The 17,861-nt window shown below is 41.9% G+C and overlaps 1 protein-coding gene across 1 annotated transcript in view; it reads right to left on the reverse strand.

The window, feature by feature from the left end:
- Positions 1 to 894: 894 nt before the first annotated feature.
- Positions 895 to 17,861, reverse strand: part of ATP5MF (ATP synthase membrane subunit f) — a 30,233-nt gene continuing 13,266 nt past the window's right edge. Inside the window, exons 2-4 of the mRNA XM_069210031.1 lie at positions 10,689 to 10,796; positions 2,908 to 3,024; positions 895 to 1,055 (exon numbers count right to left, since the gene is read on the reverse strand). Of these exons, the coding sequence (XP_069066132.1) occupies positions 1,027 to 1,055; positions 2,908 to 3,024; positions 10,689 to 10,796 (254 nt within the window). The 3' untranslated portion in view covers positions 895 to 1,026. The remainder of the gene's footprint in view (positions 1,056 to 2,907; positions 3,025 to 10,688; positions 10,797 to 17,861) is intronic.

Here is a 17,861-nt window from a genome sequence, read left to right on the forward strand (position 1 = left end):
CAAGTAGCAGTTTTAAAATACACTGCAAAAATCTGAACTAATGTCCTCCGAACTTATTGCACAGAAAATAGTAGGAGAATTAAAGACATGCAATCGCTATGATCTGATGTTGAGCGGGGCAGTGGTGTGCAGCAGAAATTAGATGAGTTTACTCAAAGTATTTTAAGAATAACTAATTCCCCCATCTATTAATCATATTTCAACAAAAAGCGGACATTTGATATGTCAAACCTGTCCCAAGCAACATGACTGAAATCTAAACTGTTAACAAATGCTGTTGGCTGGGAGCTCATTACTCTGATCTCTCTGCTTAGGTTTGTAAGCAGACTAGGGTGTGGAACAGAGGGGCTCTTAAAACGATACTCGATATGGGATAGGTTGGAGTATGGGCTATGGCTACGGTACGTTAAAAGGGCACAACTGCAGATATAGGGGATGTGACGTTTGGTGTGAAGTTTTAAACTGATTATATTATAATCCATTTTAGAGTTATGTGCCATTTACATGCAAGACCCTGTAAATTGAAGGGAGTGTCTTATGCAATTTTAGCTATTTGATTGTGTTATCAGAATCAAACCACGCAATTTTATGTCAAAGTTGGACGCATCAATTCCTTTTTCCTGGGAATATAAAACAAGTTCGATGTCAGAGTAAAGAAGTGCCAAAAAGGGATTCCTGTTGGGTAGTGACAGAAATCCCTAAGGGACATACTTTGGAAAAGTCATGATCTGCTTCTATAGACAATTATTTTTCCGCCTAGGAATACAAAGACTTAATGGTGGTAGAGGATGTTCTAGCCGTTTGGTTGTCCTTTTCCTCTGAGAAATAAGGGGTACTTTTTAATGGCTCCTAGACGAGGGAAAACAATCAAAAAATTTAAAACACACAACAACCTTTAATTTCCAAACACAGAAGATTTATTAATTGGTCACAACCTGTCTTATATTAAGACAGTTCAGAATGTAGAGAGAGGACTCAAATTAAATATGGATGTTCCTGTGACTCCTACTCCGCCAACAAAGTACATCAGTGGTATTTCCTCCAGCGGTCATGCTCTGTAAGTAAAAAACTAAAGTCAGAATAAAATATCATGTATCTTTACAAGACTAACACTTGTTAAACCTGCAGTATAGGGATGGTTTAGTTCATAAATGTTTCTGAGTCCATATAAATCTGGACTCAACTAGGCAAATTAAAACTGGCTTACTTTCACTTTAGACAAATATGTTATGTCGTCAAACTACAATTTAAAATGACTCAACATTTCAAAACGGATACATATTATAGACTAGAAAAGCTCATTGGCTGTGACTGTAAAGTCAACATAGGCATCTGTGAGCAAGTATAAGAAAGTCATTTGAAGAAGCAACACAGATTGATAAAATGTATCTCAAAACTATTACACCCCTGAACTGCCATTAAAGTTTCACTAACATGCATTACTATACTAAGACCATTCAAAATCCGAAATGTCTGTAATAAATAAGTTTCATTTTTAATCTTATCTAAAACTATATATTAAAATAATATACATAGTTTAAGATTATAGATAAATTATAAAGCACACGAGTCACTAGAATACATCAAATTATTCAATGTATTAATCTACAATACTGAGTGCAGAGGGAAGTGTAATCAAATATGGTGAAAAAGGTGGAAAACCCAGGTATTGTTACAAATACTACAACTTACCAAGAAGCCATCATGCTGCTAAGAAATTAATTAGGACACAGGGGAGCCTTGAGATGCTTCTTGTTTTGCTTTGAAGACTTGCTTTCTGAAAGATGCTGAAGGTCAAGGGACCAGATTTGTTACAAGGTAGGCTTCTAGTCAGCCCCTCACAGATTATGTTAACACGAGGTGCTAAAAGTGGTACTCACAGAGAGTACATATGAATAATTTGTGAGGTTGGGAGTGGACTAGGAGGAAATATGTGAAGATTATCAGCCCTATCAAAGCACCAAATTACATCTGTCACTTCTATGCCACAATTTCCATTCAAAAGTTCATTTTTTCGTCTCGATTCATAAACTCTTTGAAGAAAATAAAATTTAATTTAAGTCTATACATTTTACAAAACTGCCACTTTTGGGGGGTTTACAATCCTGCCAGGAGTCCCCAGGGAAATCTATGAGTTATTTCAGTGATCATCTTCTAAAGCAGTAGTTCCCAACCTGTGGTCCTGGGACCCCTGGGGGTCCGCGAAGCCTTCTCAGGGGGTCCATGACTGCTTAGAAAATTAAAAAATATTAATAAATATTGACAAATTAGGTCCCCAGCTTCCAGTAATGACTCAGGCGGGGGTCCCCGGATTCCAATGATGATTCAATGATGGAACCCTGGGTTCCATTAATGTTAAAATGGGGGTCCACATAAGTCAAAAGGTTGGGAACCACTGTTCTAAAGTGGTCTTACTTATGAGGATCGTCAACTGCGAATAAAATCTAGTTTAGTAAATTTGGCAATTAGACCATTTGCACATTTTCTCCCTCCATGTGGAACACATTTTCCCTATTGAAAATCCCATTCACTTATTTCCCCAGGCCTAGTAGGAAGTAAACGTTCTCTTTCTTTTCCGTCCTGTCAATACACTTGCCTGTGAAAAACTGCAGTGGCTTTACATATGCCTCAAGGGTAAGGAAATTTGAACAAAATAATTAAAGGGCTTTAACATTATATATATATTTGCAGATCCAGATTTTAATCAGGGCATTGAGCATAGATTACCTTTTGCACCCACACACTGAACCGGGGGGGGGGGGTACAAAAAGGTTTGTGAATAAGGCCATATACTCTTGGAAAAAGAAGTGCAGTATACCATGAAGCAAGGTTTACAGTGGGTGGAATGCTTAAAAAATGCAATATTTGCATCAAAATTAGTCATTTCCTTTTAGTTACTGTACTTACTAATATGGTCATATTCCCATATGTAGCTAATCACAACGTAACCAGCAAGCAACATAGCAACTCCACCAATTCCCCCTTTCTTCACGTTGATGTATTTATTGAAATACCGGTCGTGACCTGTATGAGAGAAATGAGTACGGTAAGCATTCTTTAAATTCAACAAATAAACAAGTTTCTACCTATTATAATTACCATAGGCAGCTCATAAATCAGATAAACAGATTCAGTGTTGCATTTTATTGCTGCTAATCGATGCTTCTACTTGTGATCTCCTTATTTGCTTTAAATTTTATCTTAATGCATTCAAACAAAAGAGAAAAAAAAAAAAAAAACACGCACCCTACACAGTAAGAACGGAAAAGCATGTAAAAATTGATTTCACTAAATTTTGTTTGTATTTACAAGCAGCTAATCAATGATTCAGATAGGTTTACAGAGATCACTATCTATTTATCACCTTATTAGCCAAATCAATCAATTAACCAAACATTTATAAAGTGCAGCAAATCATCTGTGAGGGTCTCGAGGCGCTGGAGTTGTATGCTGCTGCATGGAGGAATGATCATTCGAACATCCAGGTGTTTAGTTCTCTTCTGAATCTCTGGAGTGACGGTGCGGTCCTAAGGTGCAAGTGAAGGTTGTTTCAAATGGAGGCTGCCAGGTACAAGAAGAAGCGTCCCCTGCTGCTGGCTGGAGGAATCACGGGGTGTTCGCAAGGGAGAGGGAAGCTGATTGGGGAAATCTGGTCAGTTGGTGGACGGTCAGGACTTTGTTGATGTATGCTGGTCCATTGTTGTGCAGGACCTTGTAGATGTGGGTCAGCATTTCGACCGGCATCTCTTCTGAATCAGGAGTCTGTCTTTTTTTTTTTTTTTGAGGTGGGGAGTGATGTGGGTCCATCTGGAGGGGTCGAGTACATGTCTTGCTGCTAATTTCTGTATTGTCTGGAGTCTTGTCAGGCGGCGTGCTGTGATTCCTACTTAGAGCATGTTTCTGTAGTCCTTTCTGCTGGTGATGAGGACCTGCATGACAATCCTTCTGGTGTCTGCTGGGAGACTCTGAAGATCTTGTGGGAAATGCAAAGGTTGTGGAAGTAGACGGATGAGACTGTGCCAATTTGTTTCTTCATGGAGAGCTTCCCATCTAGGGTGATGTCGAGGTTACGGGCGTGGTCTGTTGTGGCGGGGGATGTGCAGAGCTCTGCAAGCAACCATGTGTCTGTCCATGGTGAGGCAAGGATGAGGACTTTGGTTTTTTCCATGTTGAGTGTCCTCACCCAGTCCGCCACGTTCATCATGCATCTGTGGAAGTTTTGTGGAGGAGGGACCTTCAGATTGTGAGAAGATGAGCAGTGCGTCGTCAGCGTAGGAGATGATGATGAGTCCACATGATCAGACAGTGACGGCCAGGGGGTCATGTAGGGGCTGAAGAGGGGTCAGGATGAGGGACGATCCGTGGGGGACTCTACAGATTATCTTCTTGGGCTCTGAGGTGAATGGTGGGAGGCTGATCGTTTAGATACTGCCAGTGAGGTACGAAGCAATCCAATTGAGGGTGTTTACTTGAATTTCAGATATGGTGGAGTCTGTCGATCGGGGGATGGTGAAAGAGGGTGTCAAACACAGGGGACAGGTCTAGGAGGATGAGGGCTGCTGTTTCCCCATGGCCCAGGAGGGCTCCCTCTTTGCTTTAGCTTGAAATCCAGATTGGGAGGGGTCCAGAAGGTTGTGGTCTTCTAGGTGTTGGGCGAGTTGCTGGCTGATATATTTTTTTTAATGAATTTTGCTGGATAGGTTAGCAGAGAGATGAGCCTGCGATTCTTCAATTTGGCTAGGTCGGTGGATTTTTTTTCTCTCTCCAAAAGAAGCCTCACTACAGCGTGCTTCCAGACCTCTGGAAAGGAGGCTGCAGTGATGGATGTATTCAGGACCTGCCTGAACTTGTCGGCAATCATATTGCTTCTGAGGTGAAGACGTAGTGGGGGCAAGAGGTCTGTGGGTGCTCCAGAGTGTAATGAGCTCATGATGGAGATAGTGTCTTGCGTGGTGAGGAGTTCCCAGTGGGTGAGAAGGTGGTCGGGTTTGTATTTGTGCATGTGAGCTGGTTGATGTTGTCTGCCGCGGAGGATTGACGTTCAAAGTTTTCATAGAGAGAGGAGATCTTGTCGTGGAAGAAATCTGCAAGGTTGCCGCACAGTCCCTGAGAGGTGAGTAATGTCATTCTCGGTGGCTGCAGGACTGCTGAACTCCTTCATGATAGCGAAGAGTTCTGTGCTGTGGTTTGTGCTGGCTTTGATGCAGTCTGCAAGTGCGTTATTCTTGGTTTCTTTCAAGACAGAACAGGGAAGTTCTAAAAAGAACTAAAATGTGATGAAGGTCAAACTATTGATTTACGTTCTCAGGAACTTGCACAATTTTCCTTCAACGTGAACAGGAAATACAGATAACAGTGGCTTCACAAGTCATTCCTCTTTAGTGTGCCCAAACCTAGCATTTATAATCTATTACTCTACTTTGGTACTGTCAAGAAAAGAAGACTCCCATTTCACTTGTATTCCAATTTTGTACACATTTGCAATCCATGATATAATATTATAGGTAATAAAGTAGAACAGAACACTAACCAGCCATTCACTTTTCTCCAAGACTACATTGGTACCCTCATTTATATGCAGGGTCACCTTGGGAACAAACAAGTCATTCACATTTTACACTCTACAACATTAACGATTTGTGTTCCCTTGTATTTTTATACCCTCTTATATTCCCTCCGCATATTGTTGCAAACTTGGGTGTCCTGCAAGGAAAATACCAAACATGCACTTGTCAAAACATTACATGGGAAAGTGAAATGTTTTTAAGACATTTAAGCATTGCAAAACCAAGGAGGTCTGGCTTATAACAAAGTGCCTGCCGTCAACACATGTCACTTATCCATCAGTCTATGCACTTAATAACACATTGTTCATGCACCTATTATTCCACCCAACATATTATCGCCTATCAATGAAGTGGCACATTCAGTTCACAGCTAGACCGAATGAGAAATTCTGCTAGTTTGTGAGTGCACTTCTGGTAGTGTGTAACTGCTACTCACGAGGGACGGTGGTGTGAGACTGCTACTCTGCGCAACTGTAGTCAGTAGCCTGCCACAGCTCGTGTGTGACGTGTGGAAGTTCTAGAAGTAATGTCAGTCTGGTTCTCCGTGAGAGGTGCAAGCGCTGTTGTTAGCATATGACCTCTGCTCTTAAGGTGTTGTACTCACTTTGAAGTGAAAGACAGGTACTCTGTCAGGGTATGAGAGTGCTTAAGCTAGCATGTAGCTCCTATACAGTGAGCTGGAGTGGGGTTTGTTCTGGAAGCATTTTGCAGATAGCCATGTGTGTCCGTTGATGCCATGGCTGAAAACATGCTGTGTACTTATTCCACTTTCTCTGCTTCAGATTCTTGGTCTCTATTCTCTAGTGAAGTTGTACAAAGATCGAAGGTGGCATTAATGACCAAGGCTGTCAATGTATTTACCTTTGAGAACCATTGCTCAGTGACCGCTGGTAGGATACTGCCAAACACCAACCCTCTGAACAGATCAACAACCCCCACATCCCATCACTAATCAAGCACCAGTGATCAAGCACCTTCCCACTCCGCCAGCTCGATTCCGAGCCGGCGTCCTCGTGGGAAGGTTGTTTCCCGCTGGGCTGGCGGGCGGCCTTAAGGCGGCCGCCCGCCCGCCCAGCGGGAAACTCAGAATGCCGGCAGCGGTCTTCAGACCACGGTGCGGTATTCCTGCGGCGCAACTTTGGCGGGCGGCCTCCGCCGCCCGTCAAAGTTGTAATGAGGGCCATAATGTAAAGATGCTTCCTACGTGGTTTGTCATGGGTTGAGACTATAAATTGTCTCCATATTGCAATAGTTAGAGAATTTACTGAATAAAATCTGCTTCCTACTATAAATGTCAGGGTTCTGAAACACATGCATTGTTAGGGGTTGTTATGATGTATGATACTCTGCCTTTCTTGTCAGCACAAAAAATGTGTGTGTTTAACCCAATCACAAGTCTGTATGCATCTGGACCTTGACTACAAGCTCCTACAACCCGTTAATGTACTGTCCAAATTTTCTAGACTATTTGGCTTTAATAATTTTGAAATGTTTTGTCCACATTTTATCCTCATTTGCAGTTTCTTCCAAGGCACATTTTCCATGTTCAGGGGATCCTGATGACACCATCCTCCCCATCTAAATCATTAAAATCTTTATCCTAAATACTATAGCACTCCCCTTGACATTGTCAAGTCCTCATACTGCGCAGGCGTCCTTCCTTCATGTCAAAATAGGCTGAATCCTTCCACAAAAAAAGTACCTCCCCATAACCCAATTAACTTGCTGTGGAAAATCTTTAAGCCATTGCCAAAATGCTTAAAGAGCAAGCGGACCTATATGACTTGTTTCAAAACTAGCACCCAGCTTTCACCTGCAAAGCAACATGCAACTACTCCAGGAAATCCACAAAGCACCTAAGATCTCCAACAATGATAATACTTCCTAATTCTCCTAGATGTTTAAAGGTATCAATGGTTAGGCGAATTTTCAATTCGTTCCAAGGTTACTTTATCAGACCAGTCAGATGCTCATTGTCGTTATGACTTACGTTTTTTTAATTATTCTATTTTCTGAATAAGTGATTTTGTCTCAGTCATTAGGCTGTGTATTATGCTAATACACCTATGTCACAAGTTAAGCTCATTCCACAGTGGATTTATACATGTGTGTATTTTCTTTGTGGCAAGTTTTGTTGGACATTATAATAGCTTACTATACGACATACATGCATTCTGTTGGATAGTTTTTTCCTCCAAATATGCTATTGTTAGTATGTGGCATGCCATGGGGGTACGTGATGGGTGAACGGAGATAGCCAACTTTTGGTGTCTGTTGACGGTATGTGAAGTATCCTGTATAAGGTGTTCCAGTGCAGGTGTGTTCTTGTTTGTGGCAACTCATATCCAATTATCAGCCATACCTGGGACTGGTGTTTTTTTCCAAATATATTCTATGTTTGTGCATTGTTTCTTGGTGGCAAACACGGTTGCACCAGTGTATTAACTCCATTGACAATACTGAACTTTGCTTGTTGTCATGGAAGACTCCTCAAAAATGATTCAATTCGTCTTTTTTTTCTCTAAAGAGAAAACTATTTGTGTGAACTCATCCCACTCGCCAACACTCACTATCACAGGCAGTATCCCAGAGAATTCCACCTGCTCTAACACTACGTAATTCACACATGGTTTCTGGGGGCGTATTACTTTATCATTGAGACACGTTTCATTGATAGGAAAAGAACACACAACTTTCCCTCAAATTTATGCGTGGGCACCACTTAACATGATGACCACCATTTACTTAGAACTTACCCGACCAAACCAGACCTTATCCTAATTAATAGTGGCAGGCACTTCTAAGCATGCCTCTCAAATTTTAAATATTGGCTCAGACCATTTCTTCCAGGATTGTATGAAGAAAAACATAGTCTAGTTCCATTAATCTTAAGCAAAATCAAGCTGGTTCTTCCACAAAAAACTTCTGCTGTAAAATCATTTTCTGTTGTATCAATGAAAGCTATGCATTTATAATGGGACTATTAAATACTATTGTTTCCATTAACTTCTGCCCTTCACACAGCAGTTCCCTTGATCTCCACCTAAAGAAAGTTTGACCACAAGTCTAAAGCAACTATAGTGCACTTACATTCAGCTCATACCCTTTTAAAATACTGTATTATATTTGTAAGACTAGCTGCTCAAATAAAAGAAAAAAAATGCTACTTTGCAAATAAACTCAAAATCTCAGGATGCAACATCATACATAGCTCTGATGGCCACCTAGACATCTAAAAATCTCACAAAGAAGGCTCTTTCAAACAGGGTTCTTCCCTCTTCAAATTCTGCTGTTACGAAACAGCTGCTGGTGTCACTTAAAACAGGATCCCACTCCTTACATTCCTCCGGGAACGATTATATGACTAACTTCACAACATTCTTCATAACCATAGAGCAGTCTCTTATAACAACACCTTTCACACGCTACTTCAATGCAGTCTACATGACAAGGCTTTGCAACAGTTTCAAAATGCTTGTGCAACCATACCTGTTGCACAGACTTGCATGTCATCACAATGCTCGGCTTTTCCTAAAACCTAGATTTATGCTGTATAGATGGTCCAACTGAATGAACAAACATCCTACTCGATATACGTATGCAAAATCATCCATGCTGCAGTAAGTAAGGTGTTTCTGATTTCTTTCTATTTTTCAGTTTTAGAAACAATTACAAGAGTGCTGGTATATTTAGCCCACCCATGTATGTGCATGATAAGGGTGAAAGAAAGTGGAGTCTTATTTGGGGTGTGTGAATGCCCACTTCAAGCAATAACACTTCTAGTTAGGGTGAACCATCAAAGTCACTTAATTAACCTGAGTTCAATGCCCTGGTAGGTATAGCACAGATAAAGCTACCGGGGCAACCCCATCCACTTTTTCATCAGATTGTTTGCCCTACTGCAAACAATCCTTCAGTGCTCCTCTTTCTCAAAATACAAAATGGAGGAATCCTTCACCCCATGTGCAAAGCCTGTTTGTTCAGGGTAATGAGCAGTCCTCTCCTTTGTGGTGATTCATAACTGATTTTTGGAGAAGCTTTCCTCCCACTGGGTTTGGTACCAGCCTGACTATGGGGGCAAGGACTAGGGCTTTCTAGGTATCACCTAACATTTGCTTATGCCAAAGCAAGCACTCTTAAAAGGTTTGTGACATTCCTGGGTCCACTTTAACAGGCAAAACGTAAGAAAAATCCTCACCACACTCAGGCCACGTCTCTGCTCTGGGAGCAGTTTTTGTGCCTCATTAAGGCCAATTACAAACTGGGCAGTTGCTGGAGAGAAAATTACCATCAGCCATCTGCAGCTTTTGTCAGGGTAAGGGTAACTTTCTAAAAGTTAGATTTTCAATATATTTAATAAATATCTGCCTTTTACTATTATATTGCATTTATTATCAAATATAAAAAGAAGTTTTGGAGTCTGTAGTGGTACAGGTCAAAAGCTATAGATTGAACTGTTTGATCTAGAATTTGACTTTTCCTATGTGCCAGTTACAGCCTGACCAGTAACAATGTCGTTTTGGACCTAGTCACCTGAGGAATATGCCATTTCTAATGTTACAATTATTTGATCTGAGCTGCAAGGTGTGCTTAGAGGTGACTTACTTAATATTTGAAATCAGTATTACTTTGACAGGTTTGTGCAGAAGTGTTCAAGTTGCCGAGGCCAGGCTACACAAGATAGGCTTAAGCCATTTTTTCACTGCCACAGTAGTAGATGGCACAAAATGGTCTAAAAAAAAGCTGATGGCATGTGGGGGCACGATACAAAAAATGCGGATTTCCTATAGAAAGTATTGAACACCCCAAAATAAGGTAAGTTATGAAGGGAAGGTACAAGCAGAAAGGCTTAAATTAATTAAATGAACTAATAACAGGGGTGCTGGTCCCTTACTGCTTGCCAGTACCTGAACAGCAAAAAAAAAAAAAAAAAGGGTGGGAAGTTTGGGTTAAATCTACAAGTGTTTACTGGTTGGTGTATTTTCTATGACATCCGATTCAATGTCATTTGTAGAATGTCCTGTAGTATATACCTACGTTTTAGAGGATGGTAAAGTGAAATACTAAATTACAAAATAATGAAAATATAAATCATAGGCTACTATTCTTCAAAATACTTGCCTCTACGGAAAGCTGCCAGGATTCCATTTGGCGTAAAATCCCGAGTTGCCACCCAGGAAGGCAGCTGTCCCAACTTAACATCCATCAGTCTTCTCTCTGGAAGGGGCACTGACCCAAAAAAAAAAAAACACATTAAGATTTTTTTTGTTTTTTAAATTCAAAGCAACAGTGGAAAATAAACTCTGGGTGATAAATCACAGATCAGAATTTAACTACGATTAGGCCAGAACAAACACGCTTTCCTAACAAAAACTACATTTAAACATGTGTTATAAATGTTGAGTACATTATAAGTCACTGCTGTTAGACTCATTTCCAATAGGTGAAAATCCATTTTATTGAAAACTCGATGATTAGGCAACTATACAGTGTTTGTTTGGGCAGGCCCTTTTACCGGTATTTGATCATTATACGACAAAGGCAGTACACCTCATAGAAGAATGTAAGAACACTAAAATTAAATAATAAACTGCAGTAAAACAGTAAGGGGAAATGTTATTCTTCCATTGCAATTAATGCAGTAAGCTATACAAGCTAACCACCAGCACAGGAAAGTCATGCTTTCGATTTCAGCTTTAAGTTTTCAGTGCCTTCACTTGCTCAGTATATTTCAGGTAGGAAGCAAGATGACGTTTTTCTTAACGATACCCCGTAAGCAAAGAGTCTTTGTCTTGTCAATCTTATCAAGTGCCAGTATGGATCTGGAAAAACGTGCAATACCTCCTGCATGGTGAGAGATAGTATCATCCAACCCAGTTGGGACTTTCCCACCTCAGGGCACAATGAGATGGGAGCTACATTAAGTCTCTGCCCCTGTGCACTGATATCGGTTCTCTTTCACTGCACTCAAAGGCTTGGATCTCAAGCTCTGCTCCTACAGTTTTCGGTTATCACTGAATTCTCAAATTCTTAAATTTAAGGAGCAGCCTCCTTGCTCGCCACAAAGATAACAGGATTCCAAGCCGTGCAGTGTACCAGAAGAAGTCAAGGGTGGACATCTGCTTATTGTTCCTCAGGAACAGGCAGGGATGCAAGTCATACAACAAGTGTCCTTGCTGTACCCGGAGGCCATCAGGAACAGATGTCAAACTGTAAATTGGATATGCAAAACACCAGTGGCTTGGATACCTCCCCAGCACTCACCCTTAGGGCCTTCTTCTAGAGGAAAGTGCCTCCATTCAGTAGTAGTTTGTACTGCTGTGGAAGTCCTCGAACTGCCACTACCTAATGCAAAACAAAGTTAATCTCACTGACATTTTGCAACCTAGACAGTACACCTTCGAGTACCTTTTGTCTTTCACGATTTTCCCACTTCTCCACTGGGCATAGAATCAACCAGTATCAAAGCCCTGGGCAAGTAAGTTGTTTCTGCTGCCATTTTCGTCATATGCTCCCTTAACAGGTTGTGTCCTGACCTGTTACACAAGAGCCTTTTAGGACATGGCATGGAAGCTGCTGCCAGCCCTGCCAGATAACTTTAAACATCTAAGGAAGAGCATTTCACAGGTTATCTAGCGTGCTGCAAAGAATGTTCTATAGTCTAGATAGGACAATAGGATGATATCCTCCCCCCCCGACCCCCCAATAAAAACGTCAGCGACATTATTTGATGACATCCCTATATGCTTTGATTGAATTCTCACAGGACATCCAGGGTTTTCCTAATAAACATGCCATTTGATGAACCTAGGCTCTTTGGTAAGAAAGGCCGATAAAGGCTGTCAGAAATTCAAAGCGGAGCTGCTGCTTGCTCACTGGGGTTACTTTCCACTGTACAGCAGTTCCAGTAAACAATACAGGAGGTTTAGAGGAAACTCAAGGGTTCTTGTGTACTATAGGCGTTAATCCTCTCACTCTGCAGTAATTAACACACACAGACATTTAATGGTGTCAAAGGTACTGGAGATTCTACAGGATGAGGCCAATAATTGCACCAGCATCGCTAGCAAGCCCCCCAATCTCATACTCAGACTGGTAAGAATAAGAATCCAAACATTGTCTGCCTTATTCCAACACCCACGGGACCATCAAATTATCCAAGCTGGGGATGCCCTTCCATTTCTGGATGCGCCTGCGCATATTTCCACAGTTTACTCTCAGCAAATCACACTTTACTGTCAGAGGAAGGGATGATGCTGCTTGCCAAAGGGAGAGCGAACTGGAGCAGAGGCAGAGAAACAACTATCTTGTCACTCCCCATACTTTCTGGCTCCTAATAGGAATGGAAACCAAGGCAGGAGCGTCCTTTTCCGAGGAGGAGAAGAAGAGAGAGGAAGGAAGAGAGAGAGGAAGGAAGAGAGAGAGGAAGGAAGAGAGAGAGGAAGGAGGAGGAAGAGAGAGAGGAGGAGGAGGAAGAGAGAGAGGAGGAGGAGGAAGAGAGAGAGGAGGAGGAGGAAGAGAGAGAGGAGGAGGAGGAAGAGAGAGAGGAGGAGAGAGGAAGAGAGAGAGGAGGAGAGAGGAAGAGAGAGAGGAGGAGAGAGGAGGAGAGAGGAGGAGAGAGGAGGAGAGAGGAGGAGAGAGGAGGAGAGAGGAGGAGAGAGGAGGAGAGAGGAGGAGAGAGGAGGAGAGAGGAGGAGAGAGGAGGAGAGAGGAGGAGAGAGGAGGAGAGAGGAGGAGAGAGGAGGAGAGAGGAGGAGAGAGGAGGAAGAGAGAGAGGAGGAGGAGCGAGAGAGGAGCGAGAGAGGAGCGAGAGAGGAGGAGGAGCGAGAGAGGAGCGAGAGAGGAGGAGGAGCGAGAGAGGAGCGAGAGGAGGAGGAGGAGGATTATTATTATTATTATTATTATTATTATTATTCCCTGGCTGGACCCATCGGATTAAGGAGTACAAGGTGCGTTTGCTGGTGCAAGGAAAAGGAATGCAGTCCAGCAACAAATCTTATCCTGTTCAGCCGAGTTATGCCCCGGCTGAAAAGGATCCACAAGATGTCCTTCGGGTTCATCCCACCAAAGTAAAAAAGCACTACTACTGCTTTCACTTGGAAATTCCGGTTCTGGGCATCTACCATGAAGCCACCTGGGCATCTGCCCATATTTTCATCAAGTAATACTGTATCGATTCACAAGTCAAATTGGATCTTTTTGCCTGCACAGAACGGCAGGAATTCCTAGTTTAAAGTTTAGTACCTAGACCCACCTTACTTGGAGGAGGCAATGTGTAACAATAAGTTATGGGTGGGCAAAATACTCCGATCCGCCAGTGGAATTTTTAGGACTCTGCATTACACTTGTAACAGAGTTCTGGAAAAATTATGTCAATCGCCGAGTGGTGGAATTTTTTCTCACTAGTGGCTTCTAAATGGTAAGTTGACAAGTAGGGCCGAGAAATGCTGTCTCCTAGCATGATTTTTGGCTGCTAGGAGGACAAATGGCAAGATTTTTCCAATGTGGGCGGTTGTGACCATTCGCGGTCAGAAGGATGCAGCTCGAGTACAAAATCTAGTTGAGCTGCAGCAAAATCAATTCTCGGTGCTATGCCCTTGTGCTGTTCACGCCGATTTTTCCACGTTGCACATGCTAAATTCCAGTGTGATGTGCCTATTTCAGCCTGTAGGTGGTAACGGGGAATCAAATTCTGCAGGTTCCACCCACTCCTACAATTAATCTGTCAGCTTGTAGGAGTGGCCAACTTTAGGAATTTGCCAACAAGGTAGCAAGATAGGTCCCAACATAGGGCTTTGGCAAGTTTTTTTTATAAAACCCAACTGCAGCATTTTAGTTTTTGGCACCCTGGACATTAACTTTTAAACCATGAGTCGTTCTTGTGAATCAGTTTATAATTTCATTAATTTTTGATGGCCATCTCTTAATCGCATGAGTGGCTGTATGTTCAATAATTTTACACTTTCTAAGGGAAGTTATCAGTACCTTAAATGTTAGTGAACTATTAAATGGATATGTAGTTTTCCACTGTCCTTTTAAAAGAGAATTCAGACAACCGGATGCAAATTGGTCCATCACAAAAGGAGCAGCTACGTTTGTACTGCTTGGCCTTCTGTCCTCTGACAAGAACGCATGCAACCAGTGGATGGAAGGGTCTACAACATTAGTGACTTTCCAATGAAAGAGCATTTGTGATTTGTCTATGCCTTTTCACCCCGTTGGCAGATTTGCAGGGAATTGGGCTATCCTATAGCTTGATAGCTTCAGCCTGCCAAGTCTTGTGAAGATCCGTAAAGTGATGAAAAAAAAAAAGATGTGAAAATGTGTTTTCCCATTTTAGCTTCCACTGAAAAATGTCCATACGCCCACTGCTCAAACGGCTTTACACAAAACATGCCATTACAGTAGAACGTTCCCTTGAAAGCTTGCTTTCATTAGTTTGATTTAAATCAGTTCAGTAATTTTAAATTTTTAAAGTTCCAAAGCAGGCTTAAGAATTTCATTATCGCTCCCATTTAACTTGTGATTTAAAACTCATGACACAGGTCAATGAATATTGAATTTTCTGAGAAATGTAATTGGTTGAAGAAGGCCCCGGAATTTTGTTTGGCCAGATTGAAATTCACATGAAAGTTACGACTTCAGAGTTTTTCCAGTGTCTAAATTTTCCACGGCCCTGGATGCCACCAGAGTAAGCCAACCCAAGGGGAGCGATGGGGAGGGGTAACCCAGTCATGAAAAACTAAGGTACTTTAAAAGAAAATACACACAAAAAAAAGAACGGACTCAAGGGAAGCAAAAATCCCATTGTCCGACGCCTGGGACCTATTGTATGGGGTCAAGGGAAACAAGTATTCATGTTTATTTTGTCCTTGGGACAAGTAGGCCCAACCCCCTGCAGCACAAACCCTTTGGCTGCCAGTTTGCAGAGCAGGGACCTGTCTGTAGTTGAGGTGATTTGAGTGTCCATATGTTAATGCTGTTTGAACTTGTGTTTATGGTTAATTAATGAAAAGCTTTCATTATTAGGGTGAGCGCTATAAATAAACGTTTTAAGGTCACACTGCACAACTTGAGGTGGTTTCAATAAGAAAAAAAAAAAGTGTACACACATTAAAAAAAATGAGGCTAATTATAATGCTCCCAGAATGCTCTCTGATTAGATGCAAATGTTTGCAGAACCTTGTAAACAAGAGTGATGATTATTTGCTTTCAAAATAAAATGTTCCAAAAACAAATGCAAGTAGGAAACAAAACGTTTCTCTACTATGAAATTTTAGGTGCTATTTCCCTGAAGCGTCATTTCGGAAAGTGTATTGATGCATGCTAGTAGTTCCAAAAAATAGTCCTAATGGAATATCAGTGTAGCCAGTTTCAACAAGATTATGGGAGGCATGAAAATAAACAAGCACTGGCAAATCCAATCGATCTGACGTTTTTTGTGAGTCTTTTGGTTTTGTCAATGAGTGTCTTGTTTTGACATGGTTTTTGTACCACTTTATTGTTGTTGGAGCTGCCAGACCCTCACCATTGTAACAATCACTGGAAAAAAAGCAAAAAATATTTTTGGGTCTCAAAAAGCACATATTGCCACCAGTGGCGTAAAAAAGGCCCAACAGCCCCTGCAGTGCGAGGGGACCCCTCCACTGGGCCCCCTCCGCCCAGCACCTGCCCTGAATGAGTCTGGAGGGGGCCTCCATGTTCTTTGCAGGGGAGCCCCCTCCAGTTTTGTTACACCACTGATTCCCACAGTAGTTCCTCGCAAAACTACTTTTTGTAACAATATGCTCCTTGTGGAAAAGCAGAATGCGATCACTCGCAGTAAAGCCAGCTGATAAATAGGAGAGAGGAATAGAAGTTTAATAAAAACAAAATGTCTTGGTTAATACCGGACCTAATTAGGGACCCAATTCTTAAAGAAAGTCAGAAAAGTGCACCCATGGTATATGTCTTTGAATTGGCGGCTTTCATGAATTCACAAGAACTTCCAGAAGTAGACCAGAAAATCATACTCCTAGAAATTATTTGTGAACTTTATTTTAGTATGTGCAAATATGCATGTGTAGATTTGCTCATGTCAAAACCTATTGAGCGTTTACAAGTTCACTTTCTCTCCAACCACTTTTTATTTCCAACTCTGGATGAACTTTTACTCCTGATAGTGGCAGAAGTAGATTTCCAACGTTCTCATTATGGGAAAAGATTAGAGAAGAGATGATGAAAATCCTTAAAACATCCAGTTAGTAGGTTTGCAGACTCAAATGCATTCCAGCCCTGGAAGTATTGCTTACTGCTTCCTCCAGCCCCAGTATATAGATCTGTAGAACGGTGGCAAAATAAGGAAATTGCTATAATAGGGATTGAAATTCCAAGTATTCAAGCCCTACTATATTAGTAGCCCTGGCATAATCAGAGAGGATATTATCAGAGCTCTTACATAATGATATTGCTGTCATAATCCGTCGCCACACTACATGGCACCAAAGGGACAAGTAGATTTCAGATGCACCCTGTAAGGAAATGCCTCCTTGGCATGGTTGCCCCCTGACTTTTTGCCTTTGCTGATGCTATGTTTACAATTGAAAGTGTGCTGAGGCCTGCTAACCAGGCCCCAGCACCAGTGTTCTTTCCCTAACCTGTACTTTTGTATCCACAATTGGCAGACCCTGGCATCCAGATAAGTCCCTTGTAACTGGTACTTCTAGTACCAAGGGCCCTGATGCCAAGGAAGGTCTCTAAGGGCTGCAGCATGTCTTATGCCACCCTGGAGACCTCTCACTCTGCACAGACACACTGCTTGCCAGCTTGTGTGTGCTAGTGAGGACAAAACGAGTAAGTCGACATGGCACTCCCCTCAGGGTGCCATGCCAGCCTCTCACTGCCTATGCAGTATAGGTAAGACACCCCTCTAGCAGGCCTTACAGCCCTAAGGCAGGGTGCACTATACCATAGGTGAGGGTACCAGTGCATGAGCATGGTACCCCTACAGTGTCTAAATAAAACCTTAGACATTGTAAGTGCAGGGTAGCCATAAGAGTATATGGTCTGGGAGTATGTCAAACACGAACTCCACAGCACCATAATGGCTACACTGAAAACTGGGAAGTTTGGTATCAAACTTCTCAGCACAATAAATGCACACTGATGCCAGTGTACATTTTATTGTAAAATACACCACAGAGGGCACCTTAGAGGTGCCCCCTGAAACTTAACCGACTATCTGTGTAGGCTGACTAGTTTTAGCAGCCTGCCACAAACCGAGACATGTTGCTGGCCCCATGGGGAGAGTGCCTT

This window comes from Pleurodeles waltl, chromosome 10 (assembly GCF_031143425.1).
Source record: "Pleurodeles waltl isolate 20211129_DDA chromosome 10, aPleWal1.hap1.20221129, whole genome shotgun sequence".
Lineage (NCBI taxonomy): Eukaryota > Metazoa > Chordata > Amphibia > Caudata > Salamandridae > Pleurodeles > Pleurodeles waltl.